The 21,883-nt window shown below is 38.7% G+C and overlaps 3 protein-coding genes across 15 annotated transcripts; 2 read left to right on the plus strand and 1 right to left on the minus strand.

Annotated features, from left to right (window-relative positions):
• Window positions 1-611: 611 nt before the first annotated feature.
• On the minus strand, window positions 612-16,411 carry LOC6579530 (protein NDRG3). Of its 12 annotated transcripts, none has more exons than XM_032730586.2 (8): window positions 15,832-16,411; window positions 10,213-10,621; window positions 7,359-7,454; window positions 6,388-6,581; window positions 6,170-6,290; window positions 4,800-5,364; window positions 4,656-4,740; window positions 613-1,072 (listed from the first exon to the last, which is right to left on the minus strand). In XM_032730586.2, the coding sequence occupies exons 2-8, from the start codon at window positions 10,428-10,430 to the stop codon at window positions 690-692; spliced, it is 1,662 nt and encodes a 553-aa protein (XP_032586477.1). In that variant the 5' UTR covers window positions 10,431-10,621; window positions 15,832-16,411; the 3' UTR covers window positions 613-689. The 12 variants fall into 12 exon arrangements, with proteins under 12 accessions (XP_043867033.1, XP_032586477.1, XP_032586478.1 ...); XM_032730587.2 differs by lacking the exon at window positions 15,832-16,411 and adding an exon at window positions 11,529-11,838; XM_015163740.3 differs by having other exon boundaries at window positions 615-1,072; window positions 7,359-7,442; window positions 15,832-16,410.
• A 317-nt stretch (window positions 16,412-16,728) lies between these two features.
• LOC6579531 lies at window positions 16,729-19,939 on the plus strand. 2 transcript variants are annotated; one of them, XM_015163747.3, is made up of 2 exons: window positions 16,729-16,926; window positions 16,995-19,939. In XM_015163747.3, exon 2 carries the CDS (start codon window positions 17,028-17,030, stop codon window positions 19,674-19,676), a length of 2,649 nt encoding a protein of 882 aa, XP_015019233.1. In that variant the 5' UTR covers window positions 16,729-16,926; window positions 16,995-17,027; the 3' UTR covers window positions 19,677-19,939. The 2 variants fall into 2 exon arrangements, with proteins under 2 accessions (XP_015019233.1, XP_002005425.1); XM_002005389.4 differs by having other exon boundaries at window positions 17,006-19,939.
• Window positions 19,851-20,950, plus strand: LOC26527197. The gene is made up of 3 exons (XM_015163749.3): window positions 19,851-20,023; window positions 20,093-20,519; window positions 20,582-20,950. Exons 1-3 carry the CDS (start codon window positions 19,851-19,853, stop codon window positions 20,900-20,902), a joined length of 921 nt encoding a protein of 306 aa, XP_015019235.1. The 3' UTR covers window positions 20,903-20,950.
• The last annotated feature ends 933 nt before the right edge of the window (window positions 20,951-21,883 follow it).

Here is a 21,883-nt window from a genome sequence, read left to right on the forward strand (position 1 = left end):
CATTTTGTATATTTGATATTTCAATTGTTTTTAACTAAAAACCGACAACAAATACATACGTAAGTATCTATGTGTATTTGCATATTTAACGCTCAGGCACAAAGTGTAAATTACAAATATTTCAATATTACTCTGCAATACAATTATTTTTGTGTTCATTTCGATTTTTGTTATTTTTTAATTTTTAGTTTTATTTAAAACAGAAACTAGGAAAATTCGAACGTTATTTCGAGTACTAAGTGGTATTTAATTGGATTCATGTATAGTTTAAGAAACATAAGTACAATATCTTGTATAGGTAGCGGTGTCTTCGTTTTAACTCAATTCGTTTATTCATATTTTTATTATTTTTTTTTTTCATTTTTTGTTTTTTGTTTGTCGCTTGGAGCGCGGCTCGGGCTAAAGTCTACATACAGGCGGCGCTTGGCTGCTCTGGTCACACTGTCACAGTTGCTGGCGGCTAAAGCTTTGCTTGAGTTGGCGTCTGAGGCTGCGGCGGCTGCGCGGTTGCTGCTGCTGCGGCTGCTGCTGTTTGTGTCTACGTGTGTGTGTGTGTATTTTGGTATATTTATACGTAGTTCATAACAACAATAACAGTGTGTGTTTGTGTTCGTGTCTGTCTCGTCTCTTGCTCTCTTTGGTTGAGTATGTGTGTGTTTTTTATAAGTATAAGAGTAGCTTTTAACAATCTAAGAGCTAATCGGCTCGGGCAGTGGATTCTCAGTGATGCGTATCTTGTTGCTTTGTGTGCCAAAGTAGAGCGTGCCGGATGTATCAGTGGTCACATATGCCCGATTGCCATTCCCGTTTCCATTCTCTGCATCTAGATCGTCTTCGCTTGTCGGGTCATTATTAGCATTGTTGTTGCTGTTGCTGCTGCCGCTACCGCTGCAATTGATTGCCGTCTCTCGTAGCCGATTACCGATGCGTAAGCTCAGCTGTAGCTGACGCTCTCGCTCTCGCTCCTGGGCGGCCTGTAGCTGTTGCTCACGAAAGTTGGCAAAGAATATCGATGAGTACGTATGATATTTGGTGCCGCAGGGAGAACTAGCTGGCGTTGACAGCGGCGTTGCTGTTATAGTTGCAGTGTTGTAGTTGTAGTTGTTGTAGTATATATATTTTTTGTGGAGGGGGAAGGTAGTAGTAGTTTGGCTTTTGTTATTTACGTTACGTTACTTTTGAGAGCATGTTAGTTGTAGTTGTAGTTATTGTTGTTGTTTTTGTTTTTATGAGTGTTCTTTATACACGTACTAAGGATTTGCTGCTGGTCTTATGTTTTCTTTGTAGCGTGTTCTATGTGTGTGTGCATGTGTGTATGTGTGTGCGTGTATTCGGGTGAGTGCATTGATGATGTTGCTTGGCCATTGCATATCACGGGATGTTGCTGCGATTTGTTGCTGTTGTTGTTGTTCTTTTGTTGTACTAGCTGCGGATGAGCTTTTGATGATGATGTTGGCGAGGCGGTAATGAGAAATGTTCTTGCTGATGATGATGAGAGACAGAGAAAGAGAGAGCGCGCTGCATGCACTTAACTGATTGGTGAGAGTAGGGCGCCACCTGCTTATCAGCTGCTGTGAAGAGACATAGACTCGAAAACCAGAAACAATAACAAATAGACATTGATAGTAAATTGGATTTAAAGAGCGGCGAGTGAATTTGCGCAATTTGCTCCAGCTCAAATGATTCGGAATTGGAAATCGTTGACTTTGTTCATTTATTTAGAATTCAAATACACAACAAAAGCTTACAATTTGTGAAATTTCTTGCATAGCTCCATATTAGATAATATATATGTATATTATATATAGTATATATATCCTTATATATTGTTTTTTTTTTTTTCTGTAGCATTGTCATGTATGTATATTTGTATATGTTTTATGTATATAAATATAAACTTATTGCTTTAATAGAATTACGCACTGTATGTGTGGATCTGTGTGTGTGTGTGAGTCTAAGCAACGAGCGCCCAAGTACACAGCTCAACTCTTGCGGCACGTGAAAAAATAAATAAATACACAAAAAATTATATCGTGTAATGTTTTTCTTTTATTGCAAACAACAGCATTTGCTGTTCAATCAATACAACAATTTAGACTTATGTATATCTCAACTATATACATACATACGTAATAACTAAATGTAATACAAAATAAATTGAATAAAATAACACACTTAAGAAGCAACAATCAGAAGTGAAAAGAAAATGGAAAATCACAGTTAACAAAAGTACATACATACATACATATATAAAAGCCTCAAAAAGCTCAAGCTTCAACTTGTTGCTGACTGTGTGTGGATTTCTGTTTTATTTATTGTTTTTCTTTTGCATTGATGTATGTCTATATGTGTGTTTTGGTCTCAGCGTGCTGTGCTTTCATCTCTGTTTTTGTGTCTTCCAATTTCTCTCACTCGTTTGCCCGCGCTCACGACCACGCCCCATTCCAACTCCAATTTGGGCGGCGCAGTGCTCTCATTTCACGCAAAGCTCAATTTGCGTGGAGCTGCTCCGACTGGCTGCTGACATTTTGCGTGCCAACTTTTGCAGTGTGCCAACAGCTACGCATTGTTAAATGCAACGATATATTCATTTTAAATATTGCGTGTAAATAAAGAAAATAAATAAAACATCAAATAAATTATATGTATATTCATGTATAAGCAAAATATAAGTGCATGTGTGTAGTTGCTGGAAACAAATCAAATACTACAAGCAAAACAAAGCAGGGCACAGAGTGCCAAATATAGGCAAAGAGAGAGAGAGAAAGATAGAGAGTATAAGAGAGCAGCTGCTGTACTGTTACTGGGTATAAGGGTATTGTATAAAACTTATAAGCAAACTACGTTTCGCATTTTGTTTGTCACTTGCGGCTGAAAGCTTTTACGCACAGAGTTCAAGTGCTAAAATGTATGCAAGCTTTTTCAAAGCTTACCAATACTTGCACAACAAATGACAAACTATTCGGTATTTGTGAATGTGTGTATGTGTGAGTGTTAAGCATTGCCTACTTTTTGTATATGTATTTAATTTTAATTTATTTATTAATTAGCTAAATGCATTTCAACTATGTTTTTCATGTTTTCATTTTGCCACTGTCTACTGGGGTTTCTCGGAGACTATTTGCCAGGGATTTTTTTTTTTTTTTTTTTTTTTTTATGTGATTTGTTTTGTGTGTACAAATATACATACCATATATTAATATTGTTTATTATTGTTGTTGCACATATTGATTGCATACATTATTGATAACAGAATTTCGTAAGAGAAAATTAATTTGAGAAACGAAAAGAATAAAGAAAATTCATATATCGAATTTGATGCAGCAAGTTTCGAAAACGTCGTTAGGTCATTAAATGAAATTCGATTCGATTAACATAATTTATAAATATTTATATTTTGTTTGTTTATATTTGAGGTTAGTTTCGGCGCCCAAGGTCGAGTGCATATGGTTTTTTTAGATGGATGCATGACGAGAGGCAGGCGAGGATGGTCGGCCAGGCGTTTTACAGGGTATTTCGTGTGTGTATTTTGGCATTGAGTGTCATATAATGTTTGTTTGTTTTTGAGAGGGGGGAAATATATTTGTATATTGTTGTTGTTTTAGTTGTATTTGTATGTTTGTTTAGCAAAAAACAAGCAGTTAGGAGAAAGGAAAAAGAAATGAAAAACAAAGTAATGAAAATATTGAAATATTTTTTCGTTGTTTGTTTGAATTTTTTTTTTTTTTTTTTTTTTTGCGAAAATGCATTTGTTTTTGGTATTTTGAGAATATTTGGCTTAGAATTTAGGTGTATTCGTGTATATTGGGGGCCTGGTCTATGTGAAGCAACGCCCTGGCTAAGTCACTAACTAAAAAAAAGTTTTTTGGGAATTATAATAAAAATGGTATAAAAGTAAACGCTTGATTTTCAACAACTTTTTGGTTTTTTTGATTTTCAATTTTCATTTATTTAATTTAGTTTTCATTTTCTTTTTTAGGCGTACAAATATTTCTTTTTTTTTTTTTTTTTTTTTTTTTCGAATAAGTATATATATATATATGTATATATAATTTGTATGTCCAATTCAATAATACTTATATAAAATTTTGAACAATTTTAAAGATTTTTTGTTTGGTTTGCTCGCTGAAAGCGGTTGAAAAGCTTTGCCGTTACTAATTCGTTCTTCAATATATATGTAAACATGAGACTTTAGGCTAAGTTTTTAAGTTTAGGTAGTGGAAAGAGAGAAGGCGACTTTTGTGTGTAACTCTATAAGGTATAGGGTATATATATATGCTCTAGTATGTTCATTGCAACTGCATTTTGATTGTGATGAATGGGAGGTAGGAGGGTAGCATTGAGATAATCCAATTCTCTGCGCTGAATTCAACTGAACTGAACTGAACTGATCTGAATTGAATTGAATTTGATTGAATATTCGTATGGGATTCTTCTATCTTAAAGATAATTCTGTTGTTTTGCTCATTCGTTTGGGTTCCAATTGAAGGGAGGTACTGAAAATTTGACTAGAGTAGCAGCAGGTAGATTTGTAATAGGTGGTAAGTAGATTGTTTTTAGTTGTAGATTTATATATTTGTTGTAGATTTTTTTTTGTAGCTGATAGGTTGTTGAGGTTCAGTTGTTCAGTGTGTGCGTGGTATTCTAACACTTACCGTAGCCCTCGCCCTGCAAGAACAGCCGGAAGGCTTCAGCCAGCTTAGCCGGTTGCTCCTCCAACACCATGGCGCAATCAGAGATCTAAAAAAAAAAACTCTTTAATATTTATGCAACCAGAAGGAATGTGATTTTAGGTAAACCTTCATCCAGGACGAATTAGTTGGATCCAATCGGCCATTGAATGTCACCGTATCCTCCACATGCGGCGACAGCGAGCCCGTTATATTGATAACGGGCATTTTCAGCGTAGTCGCTGCCGTCTCAGCGCCAGGTGTGCCCGGCGGTGTGCGCGCCAAATGCAAATCGTTGCGATGTATATACGCATTGATGAACATGGCCAGGTTAGTGGGATTGACGCCACGCTCGAAGTGCTGCTTGTACATCTGCACCAGATCATGGTTGCGCTCCTCCGGATTGCGTCCGAAATGATGCCACATCAGATAATCGATGACGCCCTGCGTCATGCCCTTGGTGCGCAAGAAGCGCGCATTGAAACTCTGATAGCCCCATTCGATCCAGCCTGATTGCGTTGACACACAGTTAATTAGGCACAGGGCGCCCACCTTATCCGGATTAGCATGGGCGAAACGTGCCAGTATATTGGCCCCAGCGCCCACACCAAACCCAATCACCGACTTTAGGCCAAAATGCGATAGCACAAACAACAGCTGGGCTGCCAACTCATCCATGGTTGGATACACATAGCTATGCGGGTGGAGACAGGGACAGAGAAGATATTGATTTATATGATGTGTGATCAAGACGGAAGTTACAGTTGTTTATACAGGGCCTAACAGTTCTAACAGTAAATTTAAGTAGGTAATTTAGCTTTTACACTTCACTTAATTCGAATCAAATACAATTTCAAATTATAAATATTAGCAACGGTAATTAGTTTGATATTTTCCAATGCTCAGACATAGTCTAATAGTTAACTAAACAATATTCAATAACAATTAGAATCTCTATTACTTTCTGCTACGTGCCTTTGCTGAAGCAATTAAGGTTTATCATATAATTTTCAGAAAAAACTTGCTCCGACTGCTCTATGATTGGTAGCTAAATAAATACAGTCATAAGTCAAAATATAGCCTTATAAAGGTTTAGCTTATACAAAATATAGCTATCTCTATAAAAGACTAGTTTATACAATATGTCTCTTAATACAAACTTAAATAAACTAAGCTGAAGTGTTATCGATAATATCGCAAAACATCTAGAACTCTTATGGAATACAAAAACCACTATAAAAGATTTTACAATACTTTTTTCCTATCAGCCTCTACTCGATGTACATTAACAATAGCTTAAACAAAGTACAGCCATAAATAATTATGATTCAACGCCCTCACATTAATTTAAAAGATTTGCCTATTCATTTAAATGCTGTATTTGCATACTTTTTACTTTTTTTTTTTTGAGGCTCTTTTGGGCATAATTTTGAATAATTTTCTCGATGGCTCTCTGGAGGGCAAAGAGTCCACCTTAAGCAATTATTTGGGGCACTTACTCCTCTGGCAATGTGGGCGCGCCTTCCTCCTGTCCGGGTGCAGTTACATGATACACACAAAAGTTCTCCAGCAATCCGCGCATGACTGGATAATTGAAGAAGCCAGCGAAACTGGTGGCATCTGTTTTTTATACAACATGAAATACATATAAATATATATATATATATATCTGTATTAGTTCAGGTGTGGGTGGCAGGTGGCAGGCAGGCTTGCTTACAGTTGAGTCCCAAATCGTGATAAGTCACTATGGCCGGCTTTGAGGTGTCGCCCTGTATGGCCACATGTATGTCGCCCTTGTCTGTGGGCACGCGTCGCTGTTCGCAGGCCTCCAAAATGGAGCCGCGAGCATTGGGGAATTGCAGCTGCACCGAGCGCAGTTCGATGTCATCCATGGGATCAACGGGCATGGTGCTAAATAGACAGATACATATATATACAAAAATTAGCTGAAGTTCTGTAGTTGTGTCTGTTTAGATATATATAGTTAATATGGTTTTGTCTTTGATGTGGGTCACTCATTAACTTGCATCCGGCGTTCGGCTGGTTTCAGTGCGGGGCGCATCCTGAAGTTCTACTTGTTACGACTTGTGGGACTACAAAATTGAAGTCAATTTTTTAAATGAAACTTGAAACGCGTCTAAATTGCTAATTTACTAAGTTACAAGTTGCAAAATTAAAAAACAATATTTATATATATATAACTTAACTTTTAAATAATATATGTATATAAATATATTATAATTATACTTTATATGCAATATTTGTTCAACATTCAAGTTATGTACGAGATGCGATTTGAGAGAGAGAGAGAGACAAGGGCGGATGCTTTGGGCTTATCATTATTAATATTATTATTATTAATATATAATTATAATTTGTTGTTAGGTTTTGGTTTTGTTGTTCTCGCTATGCAAAATACTTACAAATACGTTAAAAGTAAAACGAAATTAGGCAAATCACAGTGTCTAAAGTGAATTATGAGTAGTTCAAAGTCAAAATCAAAAACAACAAAAGAAACTTGTGTAACTTGAGTGTTGCGTGAGAGAGGGAGAGTCTAGAGCGCCTCATACACATATATATATACATACATATGTATCTATATATATACATATATATATGCGATATATATATATCTTACACATGATATGGCTAGTAGAGTTCGATTGGGTGGTTCGTTTTCTTTCTTACCCAAGCAGATGTGCCTCCTCGGCAGTGTGTGTTGGTGCTGATGGCATCTTGGTGTTCAGTGTCTTACCAGTTTTGTCGCGGTCTCTGAAATAAATACTATGAGCATGCAAGCAAAAAACCGAAAACACAAAAAAAATATCGAGAGAAAGAGATAGAGATAGAGAGAGAGAGAGGCAATTCGCTTACGTTTAATACAAATGAACAGCCCAAAATGAATAAATTCAATTTATTCTTTTTTTTTCCCTCGAGGAAATGTCAAAAATAAATTGAATTAGTTGAAATTTAATTATGATTCTAATTAGCTAAATACACACTAAGTTTGTATATTTGTACGAGTTGTTCATGTATATTTATAGAGAAATAGAGAGAGAGAGAGAGACTTAAGAATTGAGTTTAAGTTTGCCCAGATAGATAGAGAGAGAGAGAAAGTCTTTGATTGCTGATGCGGAATGATGGAACAACATTTTGTTGCTTTTCAATGTAGTTTGAGTATGAAAATGGGTGCTCGCTATATATACAGCAAGTACAATAATAATAATAACAACAACAACAACAACATCGACAACGATAACAACAATAACAATAGTAAACATTTTCCATGTTACGTAAAACTAAATAAATGAGTCACGCAATGTCATTCGGGGTAAATGTCAACAACAAACAACTGGCGCCACAAATATTGAGCTCCCACTGGTACCCTCCTCCCCTCCTGCTCCAACTACACTTCTGCTTCCTCTAACTCTTCTTAACAAACTCATTTTGCAGAGCTAATGTCTACCAGCCAGACCGTGTGTCTAGGTAATTTGGCTCACTGGTTTTTTGGCCATCTAAAACAATTATGCGGCACATAAGCACTGTTCTGACTCAATTAGAGACTCAACTGAGAATTCAGTTGGATTCCATTAAAGCCTCTACATTAGCGACTGTATTTGCTATTGAGGATTAATTAGGGCTTAAGCTAACGGCGATACCAACTCAAGTTTCATTTTTTGAAGCTACATTAATAAAACACTCTGAATGGACGGGAAATCCAATTAGATAACAGATAACGAAGGGACATATAGAGAGCTAGAGTCAAAAACAAAGAGAAGGAGAACATAATAAGGCAAAGATTAACACTTGTAGAGATAAGTGACAATAAGAGAAATGCTAGAGGATAGACAGCAATAGGAAAGAATCAGACCGAAAGACGCCAGAAAAACAGATAGATACTGCGAAAGGGAGATGTAAAGATAGTAGACTGAGAAGAGATAGAGAATATTCTAAGCTGCAACTGGTCACATAGAGAGATAGAATCGTACAGAACAAATAATTAGATAATCACATATATGAAGTATAGAGATAGACGCAATTTGTATGTCTATGAATCAATTAGTATTTTATATTATATATTTGTCGTTCAAATGAAATCTAAATACATATAAAGGGCACTATTGTTGATCAGTAAACAAATTAACCACATATCAGCTATATATAGGCTACAATATCGACCTTCATTTTGTATAATAAAGTATTATTGTTAGGCTAACGCAACTCAAAACCAAAAGTCGTAGCGGATAAAGCTCCTATATAATAATTAACGGAATTAGAATCAGAGATAAACAAGTTATTATTTATTCCACGAACTCAACACATGTGTATCTTTCTATATACGCTTAATAGCTTTTCTCAAAATAGCCTAGTACATCAATTAGGCGAACACAATTTAAAGCCATTAAAAATGCTTTTCAAGTCAAAGCTAACACGCACAACGCTGCTCCCACGCAAAGTTCTGAAGCGGGGTTGTTTAGAGTAAAGAGTACAGAGTACATACCGTTATTAAAGCACTTTAATATTTTTGCTGTTGCTTTCTTCTTCAGCTGTTTATGTGCACTCGCGTATTATTTGCCAATGCTGTGCCGCTTTAAGCGCAAGGCGCCAGTCTTGAAACGGTCAGCAACAGCAGCGAACCGGTTAGGACCGGTGAGACCCACACAGAACAAGAAACGCTGCACAGCGTAAAGTGCAATGACTGAAGTGTAAACAGAGCTTTCTTTAACTGGAGCTTTACATTACTAATACATATTTATGTATATGTGTATGCAGAGATTCATTGAATTCAGTCTGTGTAGGTGTTTGGCAGTGTGATATGTCACACTGTTACGGAAATATTAATTAAAACACTTGACTATGATGATGATGATAATGATGATGTTCATGATGGTGATGGTGTAGGTAATCAGCATAAATAATAATTGTAAAATATGAATACTTAAGTAGATATTTAGCTCGCTGACAGAAATAGAACAAAAATGAAGCGCAGTTAGCAATTGACTAAATTGCGGTTCACCGTCGACGGCAAATTGTCTGACTAGACGGCGAGCGACTTCTGGGTTTGCACTCTGCACTCTCTAGAGCTTTAGCATGTTTGGTATTGACAAAACTGCAGGCGGACTCTGCGACCTTGAGCCAGGGCTAGCTCAGCAATAAATATAAAGAAAGTTGCACCCGTGTCGATGTTGTGAATTGGTGATGTAACTGAGAGAGCGCAAAGTGAGCAATATACATACATATTATATACATATTTACATATGTATATACATTTGTGCAATTACTTCACTTCTCTTTTGGATGAAATCAAAAGTAATGCTAATGCACGGAACAATAACACAAAAAGCTCTCACGCACATGCAAACGCAATTATGGCTGTGTGCTTGAAGTAACGGTGAAGTAAAGAAGTAAATGTTATGAATTTGCAGAGTGCAACAAGAATGAAAGACAACATCAACAACAACAACAGCAATTATTTGAAGAAAAGTAAAGTGAAAAAGTTTTCTTTTAGCTTTTCGGTGTGCCTTTTCACTGTTCCACTTACCTGGTACCACCACCAACAATGACCACCGGCCGTTCCATGCGCACTAGTTCCTCGCTTTCTCCAGGAGAGGACTTGATCGCCTGACCAAAGGCACGCCTCACGCTCTTAAATACGGAGTTAGGCGATGCAGCCTGTGGTTCTGTGGTGGACTGATAGATGGCGCTGCCATTGCCATTCATCGCCGGTAGCGACACATAGCCGCCCTCTGATTGCGGCATTGTTTGCCTGCGCTTTTCTGTTTCTACTATTTTTTTCCTTTTCTCTCTTTTTTTTTGTTTTTTGCCTTACTTTCTTTTGTTTGCTTTGCTTATATGTTTGTATATTGGCATATGTCAGTCTCTCCACCACCCAATATACTTAGCCTGCTTTTCCTTATTTTCATATGCAGACAAAACTCTCAGTGCGTTGACTGTGTGTGTGTGTGTGAGAGAGTGTGTGTTTGTAAATGTGAGTGTGCGTTGCATGCAATTTGTGCACATGTTCGTTGTTTGTGGTTGTGTGTGTGTGTGATTGTGTGCGTGCATTTGATATGCGACATTTTTGGTGGGTGTAGAAATCATATAAACAATGCGTTCGTTTGTTGAGTTTGACACGTGATTCATCGGCAGGCAGCAGACAGCCATTGTTGCCACATAACATAACATATATATATAAATATATTTTGTGATATATACAAATAACATCCATTCGTCAGTTGTAGTGTAGTTGCAGCAGCAGCAGCAGGCACAATCAACATAAATCGAATAAATTAAGAAAGAAAAAAGAATAAATTATAATCTAAAATGACAATCAAAATATATCACAATGAAAATGTTGAACATGGAAAGCCAACCACCCAAAACATGTTAAGCTCTGATTGCTTTTACAGTAACAATAAGGCAGAAGGAGTGAGACAGGCGCTTTAACAGCTCATTAACTTAACACATGTTAATTTCGCAAGGGGGATAGATGCTTTAAAAGCTCTTTAACTTAACATACGTTATTTACTAATTAAAGTCGTTTTTTCTTAATTATTAAGTTCTCTGTACAGACCAAGTGAAATATGCAATACTCTCTCTCGTGTTTATAGGGCATCATGAATGCATAATGATTGACATAAGCATACATCTCATTTTGGTTAGTAAGCATTAAGCAGGCAAGCTACAACAACAACTACTACTACAACAACAACAACAATAGCTACGAGCATTAATTGTTTTTGGCGTCAAAGTTCGTACTTGAAACAAGATATGCAGGCCAAAACCAAGCCAGTCAACCACAGTCACACACACACACACATACACACCCACGCACACACACATTCTTCTAACACTCACATGCACACAACGCCGCACACATGTTGCCGACTGCAGCGCACTCAACCGCTGCTCTGCTCTGCACTGAGCTGTGCTATTTACCCCTCCTATTGGTGGCAATGTGCATTACATTAACCCAGTTCCAGTTCTATGCGGCAAATGGGGCTCTGCGGCTCTGCCTGAGGGTCTCTTATATTCAAAAGCTCCGGCCACATGGAATTTGCACAGCTCTTCACAGCTGGAAGCTGATTAAGTGCGTCAACACCACCGCAACTTTCATTTAAACACTTCAAAAAGTAAAAAAAAAAATTTTTTTTGCTACAAACACTGACAAAAAAATAATTATAAATAAATAAAGGAACGATAATGAAAAGCTTCAACGATGACGCAAACTTCTAGACATGAAATATAGAAAAAAAAAAAAACTGACTGCAAACATTTTGCGTCTTAGCAATAAAAAATGGCAGCAGACAAATTGCGAACTTTTCAGTTGACCAGGCTCTGAGAGCCATAAAGCGAAAAGGTCTGGGCAGTTGTCCAAACTGTAAACACACATTCGGTCATTTGATTCGACGGTCGTCGGTCGGGATTACATACATATACGTATGGTATATATAGTACAGTTTCTTATCTATTTATTATGCAAAACTAACGACGTCGTTTCTCATTCTGCTGTTTCACATTTCCCACACTGAGTGTGCTGCATAAATTTCAAATATAAAAAAAATAATAATAGCTATAACAACAAAGGAGAAACAAAAAACTTTTTACCATAACAATCAACGTAAAACTCAGATTCAAGTAGACCAAATAAAGCGCACAAAATGTTGATTTTATCTCGAGCACTTGACTAAAGACTTTGGGCTACAATTTTGATGAATTTAGTTTAAATTAGTTCAATGGTCTTGTCATGCGATACCTAATGAATAATCTATACAGCTTGTAAAATTTCATTTCTTATCTATAGAAGAAATTGTATACCGAATTTGGTAGCTGTTGGCCTTAGAGCCCCCTAGCTCAATTATATTTTAGTATCTAAGTTCCTTAATTTCTTGTTTATTTTCCAAATTGTAATATGACCTTGCTTCTATAATCTTTGCGTTCATATATAGTACATAGATTAACACATCAAACCTGTTTTACTTGTTTCTGTATGCGTCATACAGCGAATTATTAAGGTTTCCTCATGGATTATCATTGTTTATATATATTATAAATTATATATTGTATCAAATTATTTCTTGTAATTACTGAGTTCGTATAGCTCATATAAACAGCTGTTTGTTTACCTAATAATATATAATACTATCATTTTTATATGTAAATCTATAAATTTTTATGGCGTTATAGGGATTAAAATAGATTAAATATGCATATGAATCTATTTTAATAATTAATTATATGTTATATAAAAAATATAATGTATTTTAAGAGCATATGTCAGCTATTTTAATCTTCATAAGACCAGATGGAAACAAAATTTGTCTTCTATTTATATAAAATATCTATATTTCTGCCTATTAGAGTCCGCATATCCGATTTGCTAGCTACACTTCTATTAAGCTCAGAGTTCGTATTGCTTCTATTTAAAGTTAAATACGCAAACAAAGGCATTCCATAATTATACATTATATAGGGTATATTCAGTGCTTCCACGTCATTTAAATTGTTCTAATCTCAGCTGTGTTCATTAATTTAGCTTATCAACTAAAACGAACTGGGTCGTGACCAATGGATTGTCCAACTGTTAATTAAGGCTATATAACATACGTGAACATTAGCTGTGATTTATCGGGAACTTCATTTTGATTACTTCGAGCTGATAAATCAAAAGGCAAGTCCTACATGTGCAGTGGCCATGTTACCTTTGACCTTTTGGCCTGGTTGCAGGCGATTTGCCACTTCAAGAGATGCCAAAGCCCAGTCATAAGTCGAATGACTTGCACAGGGCAGTAAGTGCCATTTGCCTAATGCACACTATATATATTCTATATTATATGTAGATTATATAGGCCTTGTATAGCTAGGCTACTGGGCCAAGCCTGCGAGTGCACTAGCCCCACTGGCAATTCCGATAATTACAGTGGCAACCACAGCCACAGCTACAGCTATAGCCACAGCAGCAGCAGTTAGAGAGTGTGTGCCATTTATGGCAAATTATTCATAATTACAATTGCGTCAGAGAACATTGTAAAAATTACCAATTGGCAAAAATGGGAAATATAGGTATTTATATACTATGTAAAGACTCTGCAAAAGAGAAAAGGTGCAACCTTGTACTGAGAGAAAATGGGAAATATTAACTAAGAAAGTGTTATACTTCAGTTAAATTTTATCATGAAGCTAATATGTAAACATTGATGAGCACTGTTAACAGTCTGTTAAGTGAATCTTTTCATTAGTAAAATGTTATAATGCAAGGGACAACAGTTGCAGCAGTGCACTGTAAGAAATATATGGCAACTATAGTACACATATATATAATATATTATATATTTATTTCAAATTATTATGCCTTATGCATTATTTTTATGTTAGTCAAAAGACCTGACATATGGAATACTACTGTGAACTTTTTTATTATCCCTTTAACCTCGAGCCACTGGTCAATGCTTTGCCTTGAGCCAATATGTGCTTTATTGGTATATGTTACTCAATCATTTTGGACCGTGTAGCTGCGCCGTTATTGACAATTTGGCAGGTAGCCATGGCAACCGTTGGCAGGTCAACAGCAATCGCATTGGCAACACCGCCCAGACCCAGAGGCAACAACACTGCCAAATGCGTGTGCATTAGAAAGTGTGGATGCCTCCAGTCGGACCGGGCTAAGCGCAAATTGTTGTTGGCCAAATGCAAGAGGCCAACACAAAAATATCTATGTATTTCTCCCTTTCCCTCTCTGGTTTTTTAACATAATTTATCAATCAATTCAAGGATCTTTCGTGTCGCAATTGCAGCACACAAGTGGAAATTATATTCAAATCAAAGTGTTTTTATGATGGGGGGCGCCGGGGGAAGTCGAACAGGTGTAGAGGAAAAAATCCTATAAGGGAAATGTCACGCTATATGGCAAAAACCCTAAGGCTTTCATTACAATGCGAACGTCAAACTAACACACATACAAGGATGAAGAGCAGAACGAGAACGTCAACAACGTAGTTCCTGGCCATGTAGTTGTTAGCGGCACGGATGTGTTGCAGGAGGGGCAGAGCAAAAGAGAAGAGTGAGAGAGAGAGAGAGAGAGAGAAATATAGAACAGGGGCGTCGTGCAGGTTGCTTTACTGTTACGTGTTTGCAATCGATTTGAGAGTTACATAAAAATACAACCAAGCAGCGCAGGAGTAGCAGAGAGAGATAGAGAGCGAATCGGGCAAAAAGCAATTTGGCAATTTGTGATGGACTCGAAATACTAGGTTAACTGACCTACGCGCGATATTAAATATGCAGACAAGTTAAACAATAAAGTCAAATAAAAGCAACGCTTGTTTGACGAAGGCGCAGGCGAAAAGCCACGACGGCGACGTCGACGTCGACGTAGGCGCTATCGCTGGCGCCGCACAGTTAACAGCGCTTACAAATGGAGCACCAGAAGTAATAAAATTCAAACAACCAAAAGCGGATGGGCGAAAAATAACGCAGCTCGTGGGAGTGTGAAGCTTTCTGGGGCTGCGTTACGTCAGAATTCGTTGGGGGTTTGTCAAAATTAACAGCATAAAGCAAATCAAAAGGAAACATAAATGAGAAAGAAATAAATTAAGATGCATTAGAAGATAAATTTGGCAACAACAGGCAACAACAATATTAACATTAACATGCAATGTAACGACTAACAGACAACTGTTAACTACTGCTAAAAGCTCAAAGTTCAGCTGTGTGAGAGCTGAGTGTGTTAATTGAAAAAAAAAATAAGAAAAAAGAATACGAAAAAAAAGATTGCAAATGATAAAGTTGATGGAAAATGATGCAGCGCGTTGTGAGTAGAATGAGCGAAGAAAGAGAAACGGACGAGAGGCGGGCATAGTAATAGAGGTAATATGTGTAGAAAGAGCAAAAGTGACAAAATGCATCAACAACAACAACAACAACAGCAACTATTACTACTGCAACAACAATAGAAGCAGCAGCAAAGCAATGCAAATCTGACAGGCAGAGGCAGAGGGTCATCGCGCGCCAGACCCGTTATGTGAGAGTGCATGTGTGTGCAATTTGCCAATGCCTGTGTCTTATTGTTGTTGCTGCTGTTTTTGATATTATCACTTTGTCTGCTGTATGTGTAGGGGTGCGTGGTGTGCCACTGTGTGCGTGCTGGACATTTAAGACTCACCTGACGCTCGTTGTGCTTATGTTACTCAGTGATGAACTTCCAGCAGACAACAACAATAACAAGAAAAACAAGAACTTTTACTGTTACTGTAAATCAAATGATGTTCGGCGGGGTCGACGGGATGTAGGCAGCAATTTTATTATAAAATTTGTGGAAATTTACTGATGCGCGTTTTCTTGTTGAGCTGCTTTTGGATTTTCTTGGCAGTTTGAAATTTATTCTTATGCTTTTTGCCCTTTCTTTTCTTCTCCTTCCTCTTTTTGGTAGTTAACTGGCACGCACAAAACACAACAACAATAAGAACAACACTCGCAGGGCCTTTTTTCTATGAAAAAATCAATATTTCTTTGGGTGTTCAAATTTTTCGCGTTTTACACTTGTATAATTTGATGCTGTTTCGCGCACGCCCAAACACAAACACAGTTACTATGCTGCATTGGATTAATTTAATTTATTGCTGAACACTAATTCGTTGTTGTGTGTCACAATAAGAACAAATTTAAATGATAACTTTTCTGGACTAAACTGCGGACGACTCAACTCGATTATGATACACGCGACAGTGTGACCAAATATTGAATGTGAAGAAATATGCAGACTTTGCTTAGAATTAGTTGGTGCGATTGCAGGTCGATGACAACAGGGCTGGTGTATAAGTAGAAGTATCGATACGAAGTCACGGTTGATTATCGACGCAAATTTTAGCATTATCATATCAATAATAATTCAATAATTTAAACGATATTTTTGCTTTGCAGTTCAGGTTGGACTATAGTATTATTTGGTATCTAACTGCATACACGAAAAGCAATTCCAAGAAAATGAACTAAATCACTGAATAAATGAACAAGGTTTCGATTGTTTATATTTGGGGTTTGAAGTGCCATCTCTAAATTCTTGATCAAAGTACCCATCTCTATAGCTGCTAAAGCATGCTGCCCGCTGCTGTTCATTTTAACAAACTGCCAGTTATATTTCGGAATTCTCTATGAAAACATTTTCCTAAATAACTTGGAAAACTAAAGTTTCACTACAAATAAACTGTAGTCGACGAAATAAACTGGAAAAATAAGGAAATATAGCATCAAGCTAAAGGTTTGCAGTAAAAAAAAAACGTCGAACGAAAACCAAAACACTAACAAACAAATAAATTCCAATCTAAGCAAACTCGTAGATAGACACTTAGTTTAAACATCATGCCTCGTAGATATACAACAAAGTTACAGCTGGAGAAGCTCCAAGGAACGATTGAATCCCTTGAGTCCAGTAATCGTAGTGAGGCAGGAAATTCTGCGAGCGATTTGGATGAGGAAGAAGAGCAAGATGAGTTTGGAAATAGGATGGACAGCGAACAGCAGCCGAAGCGTGGGTTACTGGAGAATACAGCGCATCACACACATCCAGCCTTCAATCAAGGATTGGGACAGAACTCTTTTCAAGATCGACAGCTGAATATATTCCCCAGCTGCGCCTACACCGTGGCTCTGCCCGTCTATGTGTCCAACCAGAGCACGCCCATTGTGGAGCCGTGCCATCAGCGACCGGCTACCCATGATGAATGGATGCGCAATGTGCATTACCACAAGTCCAGATACTTGACTCTAACTGGCCAGCAAAAGCAGCGCCAAAAGAAACATGATAACCAGATATACAATATCCATCTGTTCGATTTGGCGGAGAATATAGCGCTGCAGGATAATACCTACTTTCGGGACAGCTATGACTACTATTACACGGGCGGTAATCTAAATCTGTTGTCCTACTCGGCTGCTGGATGCCCGGAAGCCGAGCCGCTGGCTATGCACGTCTCTGGCGAACGGCTGCAGTGTCTCCATTTCTCACGGGTGGGCGTGGAGGCGGAACTGTGGCGACCACTGCACAGCGAATCACTGACGGACATGTCCAGCGAGATCTTCGAGCTGTTGCCAATCAACAGTTTTCGCGTGAATCATGGCAACATGTTTCTGGCGCGCATGCTAAACGATATAGTTATTTATGAGCTAAAGGAGCTGGACGAAGTGCAGGATGCGGATGAAGATGAGGAGGATGATCATGAGCAGGCTAGCAAATATGAATTATGCTGTCAGAGTCGATACACCAGCCAAGATGGACCCTTCATTAGCGTGGCCCAGGCCACGAATAGTCCAAATACATTGGGCATTGCGTGCCAGGATCACAGTGTGCGCTTCAAGGATATCGTCACCCAGCAGGACATAACGCAGCGTGAGGTGTGCATCCTGAAAGGCATACACAGAAGAAGCACCTGGGCACAGCTGCGCGCCAGCGAGGAGCACTGCTTCCACTATCTCTGCCAATCCGCCCTGCTCACCATCGACCTGCGCTGTGCCAACGAGGCAATCAATCCCTGCTTTGCCAGCAGCGCCTATTCGTCGAACTGCGAGAGCTTCTCTTGTATGGGAAAGAGTGTGAATCCCAATCTGCTGTATGTGGCAAGCAATCATAAGCTTCACTGTCTGGACATGCGTTGTATGGGCAAGAAGGTAGCGGATCGTGCCGTTGTCACCTGGACGCATCAGATGAGCTATTCGCCCACCTTCATGGATGCCATTGCGTACGAGGGCAGCGAATATGTGGCGATGAGCAGCGCCAATCCCAGTGATCAGCGAGTTTGCGAGCTAAAAGGAGTTCTGGCGCAGAGCCACATGGAGATGTGGTCCCCCTCCTTGCCCTATGAGCCGCCCCAGCTGGAGGAGGCGTTGCTGCAGGCACGGCTACAGGGTGTGAGCGTGGACATCTATGCGGATCTGGCGGAGCGCATCAAATGCTGCACCACCGGCATCAAGTTCCACAGGCTGGACAATGCCATTGATGGCGCCTTCGCTCAGCTGCTCACCGCCAACAGCGTGGGCGACATTCATTGCCAGCGGGTGACGCTGCGCGATGAGCTGGAGATGCAGCGCGAACAACGGACTGGAGTGCACACTAAGGAGGCGATACTCTACTATGCGGAGCTGGTGCGTCATCATGTGAAAAGGAAACTCCGCTGTACGACAGTACAACCCATGTCTGTGCTGCGGGACGTGATGAAGTCCGAAAACGAAAGGTACGCGGAGCAGGAGAAGCCGGTGGTCATTGAGGATGTGACCATCAACTATGGCTTTACTGAGTCCGAGCCGGAGTCCACGACCGACGACGAAGGGAACAGCGAAGAACAAGAAACGCAGCCAACAAATAGTCAAAGTCAAGAAGTGGCCGAGAAAGAGGATACTCCTCCTGCAGAGACTCCTCCTGCAGAGACTCCTCCAGCAGAGACTCCACCCGCAGAGACTAAGCCAAACGAGGATCAGAAAGTCATCAAGAAGAAAAAAGCTGTGAATCGTGGTCCATGGCAAAAGTCGGCCTATTATCTAAGCCGTTTCACGGACCTCATCAGCACACGCCTGCTCAGCATCTGGGATGTGGATGAGTTTGAGCTGACGCGAGATGTGCAAATCGATATGATCGATGAGAAGCTAAAGAAAGACGATGATGGGAAGGCGAACGAAGACCGAACAGCTGCCTGGTTGCAACAATCGCTGCCGCCCACAGAGCTGCTGACAGCTGCTGCAGCCGGGGATGATGAGAAACTGGTGCCGGGCACAAATCTGCCCAAGCGCTACCAAGCCGCCTATGCCGACTACAAAGAAGTGCTGCCAGAGACAATCGATATGGAGGAATTAAAAACACCGAAAATCGAAGAAACTTCATTTGATGAAAGTTTCAACTTTACCAGACAGCCGCATTCCACGTTGACAGCGAGTCAATTCACGGTGATTGAGAATACGTCGGAGATGAGACCGCCGCCAGCCAAAAAAGCCAAGACTAAACATGTTATGGGCTTCTAAGGAGCTCAGTTCTAGACAACAAACACACACACACACACACGACACGACACACGATGCGACACAACAACTTCAATAACTCGTCCGACACTACTCTAATTCGTTAATCTATTTTACAGATCCATTAAGTCAGAGCATCCATATAAGTCAGATCATCCATATAAGTCAGATCAAGCCATGACCTCGCGCCGTCAACGTACGCGTATGCCAAACTTTACAGTTGCAGAGGAGAATGTGCTGAGGGCATTGACAGCAAAATATTTTAACCAGATTGAGGAGAAGACCTCGAATGCGCATGTCTGGCGCGCCAAGAATCGGGCCTGGGAGGACATAGCCATAGAGTTTTTCAAGTGAGCCTAGCATAGCCACAGTTTTGAGAGCACTAAATTCGATTTTCATTTTAACAAATCCTTTGTCAGAAATACGAATATTCAGCGATCGGCTGTTAAGCTTAAGTCCAAATATGAGACGATGAAGAAACTCAATAAACTAGCGAATATGTCGGTAAAGACCGAGCCAACACTGGTCGAAGATTCGCTTCGATTAGTGGATCAAAGCGGCGAAGTTGGAGAGTCTCAGATGGGATTGGTTCAGGTTGAAGCTGAGCAGGCAAAGTTATTAGCTCGCGTCAAAACAGAGATTCAATCTGAAGAAGAAGCAGATGTGGTTGACCAAGATCAGACCATGTCCGTGCACCATCATGCAGAGAACTCATTCGGTGATGATGATCAGATCATGTCCGAATCCCAATTTGATAATAATTGCAAAATCGAATCAACACCGTCCACAGAGAAAGGTGTTAAGGATATACGAGAGCTTGTGCAGCAGTATACAAACTTTAATCAGGTAGGTGCTTAACGATAGAGAGCGTTTAGTAGTCAGTGTCAGGCACTAATTCAAATCCACAGGGCGGCGATGAACAAATAATTGTTGCCAAGAACACTATCCCCTGTAGGCAAACAGGAATAGAATCTTTGCAGTGCAGCCATGGCGAACAGCTTGATCTAACTACGATCTTAACAAAAAAACTATTGAAAACCCGTTTCAAGCCTTCCAGAGAACTGAGTGGTACTCAGAAATCGTTGGCCGCTCAATTCCGCTATTATCGTAACTCTGATATCAGAGCTCAACAGAAACATTTGGCGGAACTCAAGAATCTTGAAGTTCAGCGCAAAATTCTAGAGCTCGAATTGAAGATCAAACAAAAAGAGTTTGACAAAAATTGTTAATAAATGTTTCTTTGAAAGATAAATACATTAATGATATTATATTGGAAATTTGTTTATATATATTTATAGGATCATAGGTTATACATATGTGCATAATACAACCTAATTGGTTTTATAATAAAACCTCAGGAATTAATGGAATATATTTAAAACAGAATAAGCCCAGCCGGATGCAAGTTAATTATTTTTCTAAGATTAACATTAGATTATATTATAATTATATGTAGGTTAATATTTGATTTGAATTTAAATAAAAAATGAAGAATTGAAAAAAAGTATCAAAAGTTTTTCTCACTATATATTTAGAATAACAAAATATTTACTAATGTTTAATTATATCTACGTAAAATACAAATATTTTCGCTCGTATTTAATTATTGACTATAGTTATATACTCGCCATTTTGATTGGTTGCATCGCTGATTGGCTGCACGCTCCGACTTAACATCCCCACCCAAATCGGGCTCATAGGCTGGATTTATAATTCCCTCGATGCGCTCGACCACAAATCTGTGTTCCCTACGTTTTAGGGCATATGCCTGTGCTCGTATCTGTTGTCGCTCCTGCAGCATGTTTGATTTTTGTTTAATGTCCACAATTTTTATTAATCCGTTCAATGTAAAACAACCGATGCGTTGCGATTAAATTTGGAACTGAAGCCAAATTAAATTGAGTTTAGCAAACCTAATTGATTTGCATTAGCAATCGCATCCATTGGGGCGTAAAATAACACCCTAGGGTAATCTGCTTTAGCTATTTTTGTTTTTGTTTTCGTATCTGTGGGTGCGGCATTTTGTTGACAATAGATAGGAGATAAAATTGGTTTGAATGCGCGTAAGTACTTAAATATATGTGTACAAAAATTGTGAAACATTTGGAAACATGTTTGCACTTTATTAATATAAATTTTTTAAATTGACATCTTGAGGTGATATTAATCTTAAAATAAAGTTTTTCCCATTTAAAAAATATTACATTTCA

This window comes from Drosophila mojavensis, unplaced genomic scaffold (assembly GCF_018153725.1).
Source record: "Drosophila mojavensis isolate 15081-1352.22 unplaced genomic scaffold, ASM1815372v1 contig_80, whole genome shotgun sequence".
Lineage (NCBI taxonomy): Eukaryota > Metazoa > Arthropoda > Insecta > Diptera > Drosophilidae > Drosophila > Drosophila mojavensis.

What these genes read in the sequence shown, in the direction of transcription:
- LOC6579530 (XM_032730586.2), bottom strand. Translation starts at nt 10,430, where the DNA reads ATGCCGCAATCAGAGGGCGGCTATGTGTCGCTACCGGCGATGAATGGC. An exon ending in GAGGAGGCACATCTGCTTGG is followed by an intron (nt 6,582 to 7,358) that starts GTAAGAAAGAAA and finishes CTGTCTATTTAG; the next exon opens with CACCATGCCCGTTGATCCCA. An exon ending in CTAATTCGTCCTGGATGAAG is followed by an intron (nt 4,741 to 4,799) that starts GTTTACCTAAAA and finishes TTTTTTTTTTAG; the next exon opens with ATCTCTGATTGCGCCATGGT.
- LOC6579531 (XM_015163747.3), top strand. Translation starts at nt 17,028, where the DNA reads ATGCCTCGTAGATATACAACAAAGTTACAGCTGGAGAAGCTCCAAGGA.
- LOC26527197 (XM_015163749.3), top strand. Translation starts at nt 19,851, where the DNA reads ATGACCTCGCGCCGTCAACGTACGCGTATGCCAAACTTTACAGTTGCA. An exon ending in ATAGCCATAGAGTTTTTCAA is followed by an intron (nt 20,024 to 20,092) that starts GTGAGCCTAGCA and finishes ATCCTTTGTCAG; the next exon opens with AAATACGAATATTCAGCGAT. An exon ending in AGTATACAAACTTTAATCAG is followed by an intron (nt 20,520 to 20,581) that starts GTAGGTGCTTAA and finishes TCAAATCCACAG; the next exon opens with GGCGGCGATGAACAAATAAT.